This window comes from Hyperoodon ampullatus (genome assembly GCF_949752795.1).
Source record: "Hyperoodon ampullatus genome assembly, chromosome: 1".
Taxonomy (NCBI): domain Eukaryota; kingdom Metazoa; phylum Chordata; class Mammalia; order Artiodactyla; family Ziphiidae; genus Hyperoodon; species Hyperoodon ampullatus.
Window position 1 is genome coordinate 60,734,275 of NC_136914.1, and position 12,806 is coordinate 60,747,080.

At 51.1% G+C, this 12,806-nt stretch overlaps 1 protein-coding gene across 1 annotated transcript in view; it reads left to right on the forward strand.

Moving 5' to 3' along the window:
- SLC29A3 (solute carrier family 29 member 3) overlaps positions 1–6,197 on the forward strand; it is a gene marked incomplete at both ends in the record, with an annotated part of 41,136 nt that extends 34,939 nt beyond the window's left edge. The window contains 2 exon segments of the mRNA XM_079702094.1: positions 1,388–1,571; positions 5,546–6,197. Coding sequence (XP_079558220.1) covers positions 1,388–1,571; positions 5,546–6,197 — 836 coding nt within the window.
- Positions 6,198–12,806: the final 6,609 nt, after the last annotated feature.

The following is a 12,806-nucleotide window of genomic DNA, read 5'->3' on the forward strand; positions in this document are numbered from 1 at the left end:
TGGGTGAGGCGGTGAGGATGGGCATCGTGGTGGACGAGGGCCCAACTGTCCCTCTCCCACCTCTGCTCTCTGCAACAATGGGCAGTGAAGTGGTGCCTGGTCAGACCTGCCAAGTAATGACAAAGCTGTTTGCAGTCAGTGGCCTTCTTGCCTCCTTGAGACTCAGTATCCTGATCCTCTAACGCAGGCAAATCCATCCGTGCAGCCAGGCAATCCTGTATTCACAGGCACTTACTGTGTTGATCCTGTTGGACGTGTCCATGTATTCATTGTTTTTTCCATTCACTGTTTGCATTTCCATCCCACTGTAGTCTCATGGGAGGGACAGGACAAGTGTGAGTCCCATCTTCCAGGCAAATAAACAGGCTGAGAGGAGTAATGATCTGCTCACATGTGACCATGTATAAGCTCTGACTCATGGCCAGCACCAGTTGACCACCCACGGTTGTGAGGGTTCAACAGAGAAGCAAGACACATGCCCTGCCTCCCAGAAGCGACGGTGTGATTGTGGTGAAGAAGGGGACTGACATTCGTAGAAAGCCTGCTGTGTGCTGGGCTCTTTCTAAATATCATCTCATTCAGTCCTTGCTCTGCAAGGCAGGTGTCATTGTCCCCATTTTACAGATGAGCAAACTCTGGTCCCAAGAAGTCATGTTGCCCCCAGGTCACAGCGAGCAAGTGGCAGAGTCAAGGATCAGATGTACATCTGTTTGGCTCCTGGACCCATGAGTCCCCTCGGCTAGGTTGTGCTGCCTCTTCTGTTAGGTAGCAGAGAAAGATGTGGTGCCACGTGATCACCTGGGCCACGTGCCGAAGCCCTCGGCAGGAGAGCACATTCCATGTGGTGGGGCAGTTGCGTGCATGCGAGTGTGTGTATGAGCTTGGGGTAGCATGGTGTGTGAGTATATAGGAGTGTGTGGCTGAGTGTGTGTGTGTGTGTGTGACAGTGTGGTTTGTGACTGTGTGTCGGTGTGTGTGTGAGAGCTTGTGGTAGCCTATGTGTGTGTGATTGTGTATGGGTTAGTGAGCGTGCATGCGTGTTCACACGTATATGGTGCACAGCTGCCGTGGGGTACAAGGTAAGCTCCATGAGCTCCTGGGTGGCTTTCTAACCGGTAAGGACTCCCCAGGTCGGCTGGCCTCGCTCGAGGCAGCGGGGAGCCTGTGCTTGGACAGGCCGGAGCCTCTTCCATGCCCCTTGGAGAAGAGCTGGGCTGGGGATACCCTCCTAGAGTCAGAAAGCTCACGGCTGCAGGACCCTCCGGGTCTGCCAAGGCCTCGCCGTACCGTGAGAATAGCAGCGTTCTCAGCAGGGACAACGTGAGGATGGAGCAGAGTGGGCGGGCCCGAGGGGCAGGGAGGGTGGGCCTGCCCTGACCATCTGCGGGGGGTCCCACGCTCTCTGCAGGAGGAGCCATGGGGGGCACCCTCAGTGCCGTGGCCTTGCTGGTGGACCTGGCGGGGGCCGGTGACGTGACGGACAGCACCCTGGCCTTCTTCCTGACGGCGGACGTCTTCCTGGTGCTCTGCATTGGGCTCTACCTGCTGCTGCCGCGGTTGGACTACGCCAGGTGAGGCCGCGCTAGCGCTCTGCGGCATCCTTCTCTTATGTGTGCTTATACCTTTATACTGTCTGCTTGAGTTCTTCTATCCTCTAGCTAGAGCCCGTATTCGTTTCCTGGCTTACTGCCTGTCTCCCTGCTGGAGTGTGACCTCCCCTGAGGGCAGAAGTAGAGTGGGTTTTGTTCTTTGCTGTATCCCATGCCTTGAGCTGTGTCTGGCTCACAGTCATTGCGCAGTAAATTGGCTGGGCCGTTGGACATGAGAAGTTGGCTTTGCGTAGCAACCCCAAGCAGCTGAGCAGCTGGAGTCTGCGTGTTTTCCATCAGAGAGGGCAGGTGGCGGAAGTGGGACCTGAGGAAGGATAATGATGAAAAGTAGCTCCTTGGGCTGCGCACCTTCCCTGCTCTGTGCTCAGCCAGGCCTCATGGGGCTTCTTAAAGCTCACACACCCTCTTCTCATGGGGTGCAGCACTGTGACTTATCGTAATTGTGCCCGTTCACACATGAGAAAACCAGGCTCAGAGAGGCTGAATTACTTGCCTGAGTCCAACAGCCCGTTGGCAGCAAAACCAGCGTTCGAGCCCAACTCCAAACCTCTGTTTCTAACCCCTGTCTCTTGGGGCCTCTCTTGACCCTGCAGGACGTCTTTCCTTGCCTTAGTCTCTCTCGCTTTCTCTCTCTCCTTCCTCCTTTTTCTTTTTTGCTTCCTGCTGCTCTTTAAAAAACAACCCGTGACTTTTTCTTGCTTTTTATTCTTTTCAATGCATTTTCATAACCATTGTCGTATTTGATATAGGAATGGCAGGAATTATATTCCGCATTATACAGGTGACTAGACGGAGACAGAGAAGGCCAGGTGCTTGGCCTGTGGCCCCACAGTGTGTGAGCCACAGAGCTGGGCGAGAGCGGGGGTCCTGGCTCTGCTGGATCCACGGTGTGGGGGGCACTGAGCTAAGCAGTCCATTTTTTCACTTAGGATGTATGACAACCTTGTGCAGTTTTTACTGCATTTTCCCATTTTACCGATGAGGAAACTGAGGCTTTGGAGAGTTAACAGACATGCCCAGATTTCTTACCTGGTGAGTTGTAGGCGGGGATTAGAACCTGGAGCCGTTTCCCGGCTGCACCATTTCCACTGCATCCTGCTGCATCCCTGGCTTGTGACTGCGAGGTCCTTCCTCACCACTGACTCCTCCTGTCCCTGTGAGAGTCTCCTCTTTAATCCCCAGAGTCCCCTGCCTTCACCAGAATCCTGAATCTGCCGGGGCAGGTTGCTCTCCCCAGTTAGAGGATTGTTGTAACTTCAGCTGGCCTCCGTGGCCTCAGGAGGATAAAAGGGGACTGAGTGATGACACCATGTACCCCAGGTGGCTACAGACCTGAGTCTGCCCATCCCCTTCCTGCCCCTTCAGGGCTGTCATCACAAATTATCCAGTTGTGCTCCACGATGATGTCCCTGTGATTCCTGGGGTCTGACTGGCTCGCTGTCCTCCCAGCCCCTCATATACTGCCTGACACCTTGTTGCTGCTGATTAAATTATTTTGAGGCAATGAACAGAAGGTAGGAGGTTCCCACTACTCCTGCTGTTTCCCTGTGTCCTGTTTCAGGGAGCCTCGCGTGGGCTCTTTACACTGGGGTGGCCAACCTTCCTTGTTTGCCTGGGACTGAAGTCCCAGGGGTTCCCAGGACCGGGAGCTTTCAGTGCTAAAACCAGGATAGTCTTGGGCAAACCAGGACAGGTGGTCACCCTAGTTTTCAGTCTCACTTAAGCAAGCCAAAATCCTTTCCAGCTGAGCACGTGAGACAAGAGAACAACCCAGGGCTATGCCAGCCCATGGAAGTTTCTATTTCTTTGCATATTAACACTTTGGTCAAGGCTTCTGGGTTTACAGAAACCTATCTGAGGATGGAGCTTTAGAGCTGTGCTCCCAGGGCTGCTCAAACTAAATCTTACTTAAAAGGGAGCCCACAGGTGCTGCACCCAGGAGGGCTGGGCTAGGCTGCCCCATCCCACTCAGAAGGAACTGAGCCTCACACAGCGGTGGAAACTGCTGACTGTGGTAGGGTGAGATGGGGCAGTTAGATTTGGAAGAACTTATGAAGAGCTTTGACCAGAAGAACTTGGTAGGCAGCTTCCTCAGAGCAGACTAAGGCAAGAACTTGATGCTGAGTAGAAGCAGAAGTAAGAATAGTCCTTTCTCTAAACAGTGATTGGGAAACAAGACGAGGTTCAAGGCTGAAGCGCTCAGCTCAGCATTACATGGAAAAGTGATTCTGGGGAGGAGTCCTCACACTGACTCGCTTATGGACAGTATGTAGGCTCTTAGGATGGGAAGGCTGGCAGGGATCTCAGAAGCTACAGCTACAGAACCCCTCCATTTTACAGAGGAGGAAACTGAGGCCCCGAGAGGGGAGTACCTGGCCTAAGGTCACAGAGGGGAGGCAGAAGTGGTGCTGAAACCAGAACCCAGCTATCACCAACCTACTGTTCTCCCCGGCCCCACACCAGTTCTTCTGTTTGAGATATATTAATACAATCAGCCCATGTCTCCTGATTTTTAGGCACCCCAAGCCCAGAGAGGTTGAGTGACTCAGGAAAGATCACACAGCAATGCAAAGAGACCCAAGCCTTTTCTACTCTGGTCAGAGTAGCAGAAATTGAAAAAATTGATCATATTCAGTGTTGAGTATATGCGGGAAAAGATACTTTTATAGGCTTATCAGTTCTTTCAACAATTATGTTTTGAAGGGTTATTGTGTGCCCAGAGATTTAGCTGGGAACAGCCAAATGTGTCTTTGCCCCAGAGAGCTGTCTTCTAATGAAGGAGACAGAAGATAAACCAGTAAACCAACACAATGATTATAAATTGTGGTCAGTTCTGTTTAGAGAAACAGGTGTTCTCATGGAGATTCAAGGGTTAGGTTACTTTAGTTAGGGTAGGTAGGTGATACAAAGCAGAGATAAATTGGTTCTACCTATCTGGAGAGCAGTTTATCAATATCTATCAAAATTTTAAAGGTACAAACCTTGTGATCCAGCAGTTCTTCTTCTAGAAATCTGCTCTACTGAAATACTAGTGTATATGTGCAAGGATTTATGTATAGGGACATTCATTGCACCATTATTTGTAGTAGAGAAAAACTAGAGCTAACCTAAATGTCCAGCATTAGGGGAGCAGTTAAATTGTCTATCCATACAGTGAAATACTCTGCAGCAACAGAGACAGAGCCGTCTGTCCCTGTGTGAAAGGATGGCCACAAGATGCTCTTCTTTAGGCAATTGTGTGTATACATTTAGGTATAATAGTTATGCATGTAGGCAGTTATATAATGTACTTATATTATGTTAGTTATACTGTTGCAAAAAGTTTTACAATATGTATAGTTTGATCCCACTTTTGCTTAAGAAACATAACTCTGTGTGTGTGGTGTTTGCACGTGCATGGAACAATATACACCAGACTATTAATGATCTGTACCTGTAAGGAGTGAGAACAGAGGTGGGAGGTGAGAGTTCTTGTTCTACTGTATCATTCCTCTTATGTATTATTTGGGTTTATTGCATCAAGCATGTGTTACTTTTATAATTTAAGATTTTAAATTACTTTTATATTTGAAGAATAAATGCTACTTTAGCTCCACCTCTCCCCACCCCCAAAACCAAACAAAAATAAGTGAGGGAAGACTGGATCCCAGGCTCACCATGCAGTGGTCAGTGCTGGTTTCCTCTCTCCCTGCTCATGGCACGGCCAGCACCACAGAACAATGGACTGGAGTCCAGCCTTACAGGCAGCTCCAGGACAGGAAGGCTGGGGACTGTGCAGGCCTCCCTCTGGCCACCCCACAGCACACGTGTCATCTGAGGGCATCCTGGGGCTTAGACTTTACATGCTGGACCTAAAGACCCCCCCGGCCTTGTCTCTGAAAATCCCGAGTGACCCTGCTTTCCAGCCCCTCTTACCACTAGCCTCTCTCCTGCAGGTACTATATGAGGCCTGTCTGGCCGGCTGTGTTTTCTGGTGAAGAGCAGCTGCCCCAGGACTCCCCCAATCCCCCTTTGGTGGCCCCTGGATCCAGCGACTCCCAGACACCACCCCTGAGCCCCATCTTGAAGAAGACTGCTGGCCTGGGCTTCTGCATCATCTACCTCTTCTTCATCACCAGCCTCATCTTCCCCGCCATCTCCAGCAACATCGAGTCCCTCAGCAAGGGCTCGGGCTCGCCGTGGAGCACCAAGTTCTTTGTCCCCCTCACCACCTTCCTCCTGTACAACTTTGCCGACCTGTGCGGCCGGCAGATCACAGCCTGGGTCCAGGTACCAGGGCCCAGAAGCAAGGTGCTCCCCGGGCTTGTGCTCCTCCGGACCTGTCTCGTCCCCCTGTTTGTGTTCTGCAACTACCAGCCCCGCGTGCACCTGCAGACGGTGGTCTTCCAGTCTGACGTGTACCCGGTGCTCTTCACCTCTCTACTGGGGCTCAGCAACGGCTACCTCAGCACCCTGGCTCTCATCTATGGGCCCAAGATCGTGCCCAGGGAGCTGGCCGAGGCCACTGGGGTGGTGATGTCCTTTTACATTTGCTTGGGCCTGGTGCTCGGCTCAGTGTGCTCTGCCCTGCTCGTGCACCTCATCTAGGAGGGGCGGTGGCTAGACCTCAGTGCTGTGCGATGCCTGGGAGCCTCAGCAAGATGGGCAGGAAGGGCCAGGAGGGCCCGGGTGGCGAACAGGAAGGGCTGGAGTTGGGCTCTGCAGAGTGCAGAGCATAGAGCACACCCGGGCCTCGTTGCTGCCAGGGAGCTGGGACCAGTGCTGTCCCCGGGACCAGGCAGACATTCCAGATACTTTGACAGATGTCCTGAGATGTTTTGAGGACCAAAGACACCTGAATAAGACACAGTTACAAGTTGCACAGGAAGCTCCTTGCCGATGGGTACATTCTGCCTGTTGTTATTCCCTCTTGGGGAAAGTGTTGCCGGTGTTCGGCTCTTGAGTTGTTACAGGGTGAGTGCCAAGACCGTCGACAGGCCCTTTGCCTTCTCCCAGCCTTGCTCCTTCCAGCTGATGGCAAGATGCCAGACTCCTTAGCCCTCCCTACCCGGAGGAGGTCCCCCTGGGATGGCCAGTCCTCAGGCCAAGGGTCTACCCAAGCCTGTGCAGACCCCCACTTTCCACCAACCAGACTGGGAACCCCGGGAAGACAGGCCTTCCAGGAGCCCTTCCTTCCCTGGACATGGGCTCCAGAGGGCCTCCCTGCTGTACCCAGGACCAAGCATGTCAGGCCTGGATTTCAAACAGGGATGCTTAAAGTGGTCTATGGCCTGGGTCAGGGCAGGGTTTAGTGTCCATGTTTACAATATGTCAAGGCCATTGGTTCAAGGGCCTAATAAATACCTGGGTATTTAATGAAAGCCTTATTGGTGGCTGTTTTAGGATCTTGGCAGGAAACAGCATACTCAAACTGAGTAATTTAAGGATATTTGAAGAGTGGGCATAGGAACCCTAAGGGGTTATGCATTATATCCCAGAAGTATCGGGCTGGCCAAAAAGTGCTTTCGGGTTTCTCCGTAAGATGTTGGCCAACCCAATAGTAAGGCTTTTCTACCCCAGGCCTGAAGGGAGGGATACGTCCAGCCTGCTGTGACCCACAGGAGGCATGTTCCCTCCTCCCGTCCATCTCCTCTGCGCCCCTGTGGACTGAGTCACAGCCAAGGAGCAGGCGGAAGATGGAGACTGGACTGGAGGGGCAGAGGGTGTCCAGAGGGGGCCAGTAGCCCCTTCACCTTCCTAGGTTGGTTTATTATGAGCATCAGCTGAGCTCTGAAGCTTTGATCAACAGAATTAGGTGTTGCTTTGTCCTGATTTTTTCTGGGTAGTCGTATATTTTAAAGCTGTTGTTTCAAAAGGCAACCCTCAGGTTCTGAGGCCTGCACACACTTGTGATTGCCTGACATGAGTAGTAATTTATATTTTTTCAGGTTCCTTGAAGGCTCCCGCAAGGCTGTTCCTTGGGGGAGCAGGCTGACATGGGAATCCGAGAGAGGAAGGAACTAGATCAGACCAGGAGTTTTCTCAAGAGCTGTGCAGGAAGCACAGAGCTTGCCCCGAGAAGTGGCAAAACCCTGAGAGCTGTGAATCCACCGGCTCCTGCTCTGAAGCGCACCGAATCCGAGATGTCCTGTGGACAGCTGATTAAACCGGGAAGCAGTCAGGAATCCACCCAGTGGCAGCAGCTTATGGTCCCCACCGACTCGGCTGGTACACACTCCCTGTCTTTGGCCAGAGAATTGAAAAGGACACCCTTGAAAGGTTTTCTGAAACTTGATACTTGGAAAAAATCTTTTTTTTTCTTTTAAAAATAAATTCTCCCCTTCCCTTGCAGGAAGTTGAAATCTCCCCTTGGTTTTTCTTCACTGACTTCAATGCTGTTGATCATTTGGGGCATCTGTCTGGGAGGTGAGGTGACTCATCTCAACCTCAGGTATCTTATAAATGGGGAGCATGTCTGTTTTAAGGTAAAACAGCAGTCTGAGCTCAGGGGTGGGACCGCCCTGGAGCTAACAGAGGGGGAGGGGTGGGGGCCTCGCATGCTCTGTTGAAGGGGGTAGCTTTCCCGTTAGTGAGTTGATTTGGAATTAGCGTGGAGTGAATGGGGAAGAGGGTGGCTGGCGTGATGATACAGTGTTGTTGGGAGCTGAGGAGATGACGGGCTCGCAGTGCCAGCTGTGCTGCCGCGGCCGCTGCCGGAAGAGGGGCCGCCTGCTTGGCTGGTGGGAGGGTTATCCAGGCTTTTGCTCACTTTTCTTTGTTGCTCACTTTAGTGGGCATTTTGCAAAGGATCATTCCTTCTCAGGGAGGAAGGTAAATAAAAATACATCTCTAAGTAGAGGGGCAGACAGTGGAGTTCAGTCACCCTTGTCCCCCATTTATTGTAATAGCAGCTCATGGGGCTTGTCTGCTCTGGGTCTCAAGTCTCAGGTGACCCCAGGAGGCTTGTGGAACTAGCTCACATGTTTTGGGGCGTGACCAAAACTTGCTAAAGAGGAGGGGACTTTTCAGTGAAAGAGGTGGAGGAGAATCCCTGAGAAGTTGCCTTTGTCTGGTAGTGCTCTGATTTAATCCCAAGTGACAGTTTTTAGTGCATGCCCTTGTGTATTTCCATCCCATACACATCTTCATTTTCCTCCTTCCATTCAACAAAGAAAGCTAGAGGCAGCCAACTGACTCTTTATCTAGTGGGTTCCTACATGCATGGGGACATGAGGAGGCTTGACCCAGGTGTGGGTATTATTAGCGAAGCCCATTCATTCTGCTGTCTTCAGCCCAGTGCTCCTGAGAACATTCGGGACCCTCTAATCAGCTTGGACGTGATGTGAGAGGGGGTTTACTGCAGGGTCCTGGCTTCTGAGACCATGGCATGCTTTACTACAGAACTTCAGATAGAAGAGAGAAAGCCAAAGTCAGTTGAAAGATTTCATTCTACTGGAGGTTAAATTTAAGCCCATGCTCATCTTTTTTTTTTTAATTATAGTTGATTTACAATGTGTTAATTACTGCTGTATAGCAAAGTGATTCAGTTATACATATATATATTCATTTTTTATATTCTTTATTATGGTTTATCATAGAATATTGAATATAGTTCTCTGTGCTAGACAGTAGGACCTTGTTGTTTATCCATTCTAGATATAAAAGCTTACATCTGCTCACCCCAACCTCCCACTCCATCCCTCCCCCAACTGCTTCCCCTTGGCAACCACCAGTCTATTCTCAAGGTCCATGGTTCTGTTTCTGTTTCATAGATAGGTTCATTTGTGTCATACTTTAGATTCCACATATAAGTGATATCATATGGTATCTGTCTTTCTCTTTCTGACTTACTTCACTTAGTATGATAATCTCTAGTTGTACCCATGTTGCTACAAATGGCATTATTTTGTGCTTTTTTATGGCTGAGTAGTATTCCATTGTATATATGTACAACATCCTCTTTTTTTCTTTTTTATAAATTATTTATTTATTTATTTTTGGCTGCGTTGGGTCTTCGTTGCTGCATGCAGTCTTTCTCTAGTTGCGGCGAGCGGGGGCTACTCTTCGTTGTGGTGCGTGGGCTTCTCATTGCAGTGGCCTCTCTTGTTGTGCAGCACGGGCTCTAGGCTTGTGAGCTTCAGTAGTTGTGGCGCACGGGCTCTAGAGCGCAGGCTCAGTAGTTGTGGTGCACCAGCTTAGTTGCTCCGCGGCATGTGGGAGCTTCCTGGACCAGGGCTCGAACCCGTGTCCCCTGCACTGGCAGGCGGATTCTGAACCACTGCGCCACCAGGGAAGTCCAGTACCACATCTTCTTTATCCATTCATCTGTCGATGGACATTTAGGTTGTTTCCATGTCTTAGCTATTGTGAATAGTGCTGCTCTGAACATAGTGGTACACATATCTTTTTGGATTATAGTTTTGTCTGGATATATGCCCAGGAGTGGGATTGCTGGATCATATGGTAGTTCTATTTTCAGTTTTCTGAGGAACCTCCATATTGTTTCCCACAGTGGCTGCACCAGCTTACATTCCCACCAACAGTGTAGGAGGGTTCCTTTTTCTCCACACCCTCTCCAGCATTTGTGACTTGTAGACTTTTTAATGATGGCCATTCTGACTGGTGTGAGTGGTGCCTCACTGTAGTTGTGATTTGCATTTCTCTGATAGTTAGCGATGATGAGCATCTTTTCATGTGCCTATTAAGCCCAAGCTCATCTTAACCCTTTGTGCTTTCCAAATGAAAGTATCTAGTTTCTACTTTACCAGCATCACTTCCTTGGTGGCAGCTTTGCCAGTGCCAGTTATGCCTGCAGTCTGAGTCACTGCTGCTCTCTACCCGTTGGCTGGGGTCAGCCCAGTTTCCAATCCAGCTTTGACCCAGGCAGGATCCCACAAGGAATTTCAGCCCCACTAGCCGGTGGAGGCAGGGACTAGCCACCTGGCCACAGACCCAGGGTACTGGGCAACTTTTCCATCAGCTGCTCGGACACCTGGCCCAATGCTGTCTGGGCAAAAGCCACTTCACTTTTTTCTAAGCCTCAGCTGGAAAAAATAGACACCCCAACACTTATCCTGCCTTCCTCATGGACATGTGGCCAGGTACCCAGATGCCCTTTAGAAAGGGCCATCTGGTTGTGTCCAAAATGGTTCCAAGAGTCTGCGCCCTGGAGCCAGGACTGTCTAGATTTGAGCCCGCATCACTTCCTAGCTGCACGACCACGGGAAAGTTCAACCTGACTCTGTTCCCTCAAACAACTACGGCTGTGATTGTAGTCCCGGGCTCGCGTCTGGTGGTTGTATACACTGAATGGTAACTAGGAATGCGTATAAAACATTTAGACTTGAGCCTGGTGCATAATCAGTGCTAATCACCTCCTCCTAGGAGGCTGTGTCTTCAGACCTTTCCTGTTTACCTGACGCTAAACTGTCAGTACTAACCCACTGCCCTCGTTTCTCTTCCTCACTGGATGCTGGGCTGGCCTCCGCATCCCAGCTCCTGGCCCCTCCTCTGCACCAAGTGCTGCCCATAGTTGGGGCCAATAGTCTGCTTGGAGGAGCTTCCCCAGGAATGTGGCTTTATGGTGCTGCTCACCCAGTGATGTTTTTAAAAAGGGAAAAAGAAGAGCAAGGAAGGGAAGGGAGGAGGAAGGAAGAGAAAAGAGGAGATGAGGATGGGCTGGGAGTCTGGGGTCTGCTCTAGGATGCAGGCAGGTTTGTGAATGAGAGTAAGAGGGTATCATTTAAGTCTCTTAAGTGCAGAGTTCTGGAAAGATTCCAGCTGTGTCCACTGGTTCTGTCTGGAAAGTACAGATGCTTTCTTTTCCTTTTCTCCTCACCTACTTGTTTCACCTGTCCACCTTTTTGGTGGAGGCAGCTGGAAAGGCATTTCTGGCCCATGGGATGACACTCTGCTGTGTTATCCCCAGGTGGGGTTTGGTGCCTTTAACCTTGGAAGAGCACTCATTGGATAAGGTGTTTCTCTGCTGGGCGATGTCACAGACCACAGTTCTAAGGGAGACTCTGAGGCACTGGCCTGGCTGAGAGCCTCTGAGCAGGCCTGGCTTCTGTAGCAGGGCAGGGCACGGCCTGCATCACAGTAAAGGAGGTGCTGATTACTGAGCGCCTACAATGGCTAGGCTGTGCCATGTATAAGAGCCCTGCCAGGTGGGGCTGGCATCCCATTTCACAGAGAGGGAAACTGGGACTCAGAGGGGTTAAGTCGGCGAGAGGCTGAATTGGAATTCAGACCAGGGCTGTGAGGCTCTGAAGCCTGTCTTCTCTCCTCTCCTCTCAGCTGCCTTAGAAGATTGAGAGGGCACTGCCAATTTAAATGGTTTGCAGATCTGAGGAGCCCCGGGCCACATGCTGGGTGGGTGGAATGGGGTTCCAGGAGGCTGGATTAACCTGTCCAGTGTGAGTGACAACAGGCACCCAGCCTGCCCTCCGTGCCTCTGTGGGATTTGGTGCGGAGTCACTGGTCTTCAGTAACCAAGGTTACAGTCTTCATGGGCACTTGAACCACAAGCCCACCAAGCTAAAGGCAAGGTTTACAGAGGTGTGATAGAGGCAGGAGCCTCACTGTGTGGACCTTACATGTCAGACGCCTTGCGTGTATCCGCTCCAGGGTACCAAGGAACCAGGGGGCCCATCTTCTCAGACACAGAGCAAAGTGTGATGTCCTGGGATCACCACACCTCCTATCCCTGACTTAAACACACACCCAGAGCTGGGAGGGCCCCTGTGGTCACCGAGTCCACACCCTGCCTCTTGGCAGGGCGATACTTGGGTTGCTCTAGACCGGCTGGCACCAGGCCTGTGCTGCCCTGCAGATTCTTCCAGATGGAGTCCCGGAGCCCCAGGGAGATTGAGCATCGTCAGTCCTGCTCTTATTCTGGAAACAGCCTCATGTTCCCAGCACACCTCTCACACACTTCACTCTGGACAGAAGAACATGGGATCTTTTCCCCAGCAGTCTCACCCGACAGCATCCATCCCTGCTACTCTGGCCCCAGTCCTGCTCTCTGGAGTTTAATGAGGGCAGAATGTCTAATGCCCCTGGACTTCTAAGTCCTTCCTACTTCCTTCTAAGACTCTTACCCAGGTCTCGACTGGAGACCTCTGGATGGAATGTGAGGTTCACGGAACCTGAGATCATATTCAGAAGTTGGCGTGCTTGCCGTGGACCAAGGAGCCATAGCTTCCATCAGATTGTCAA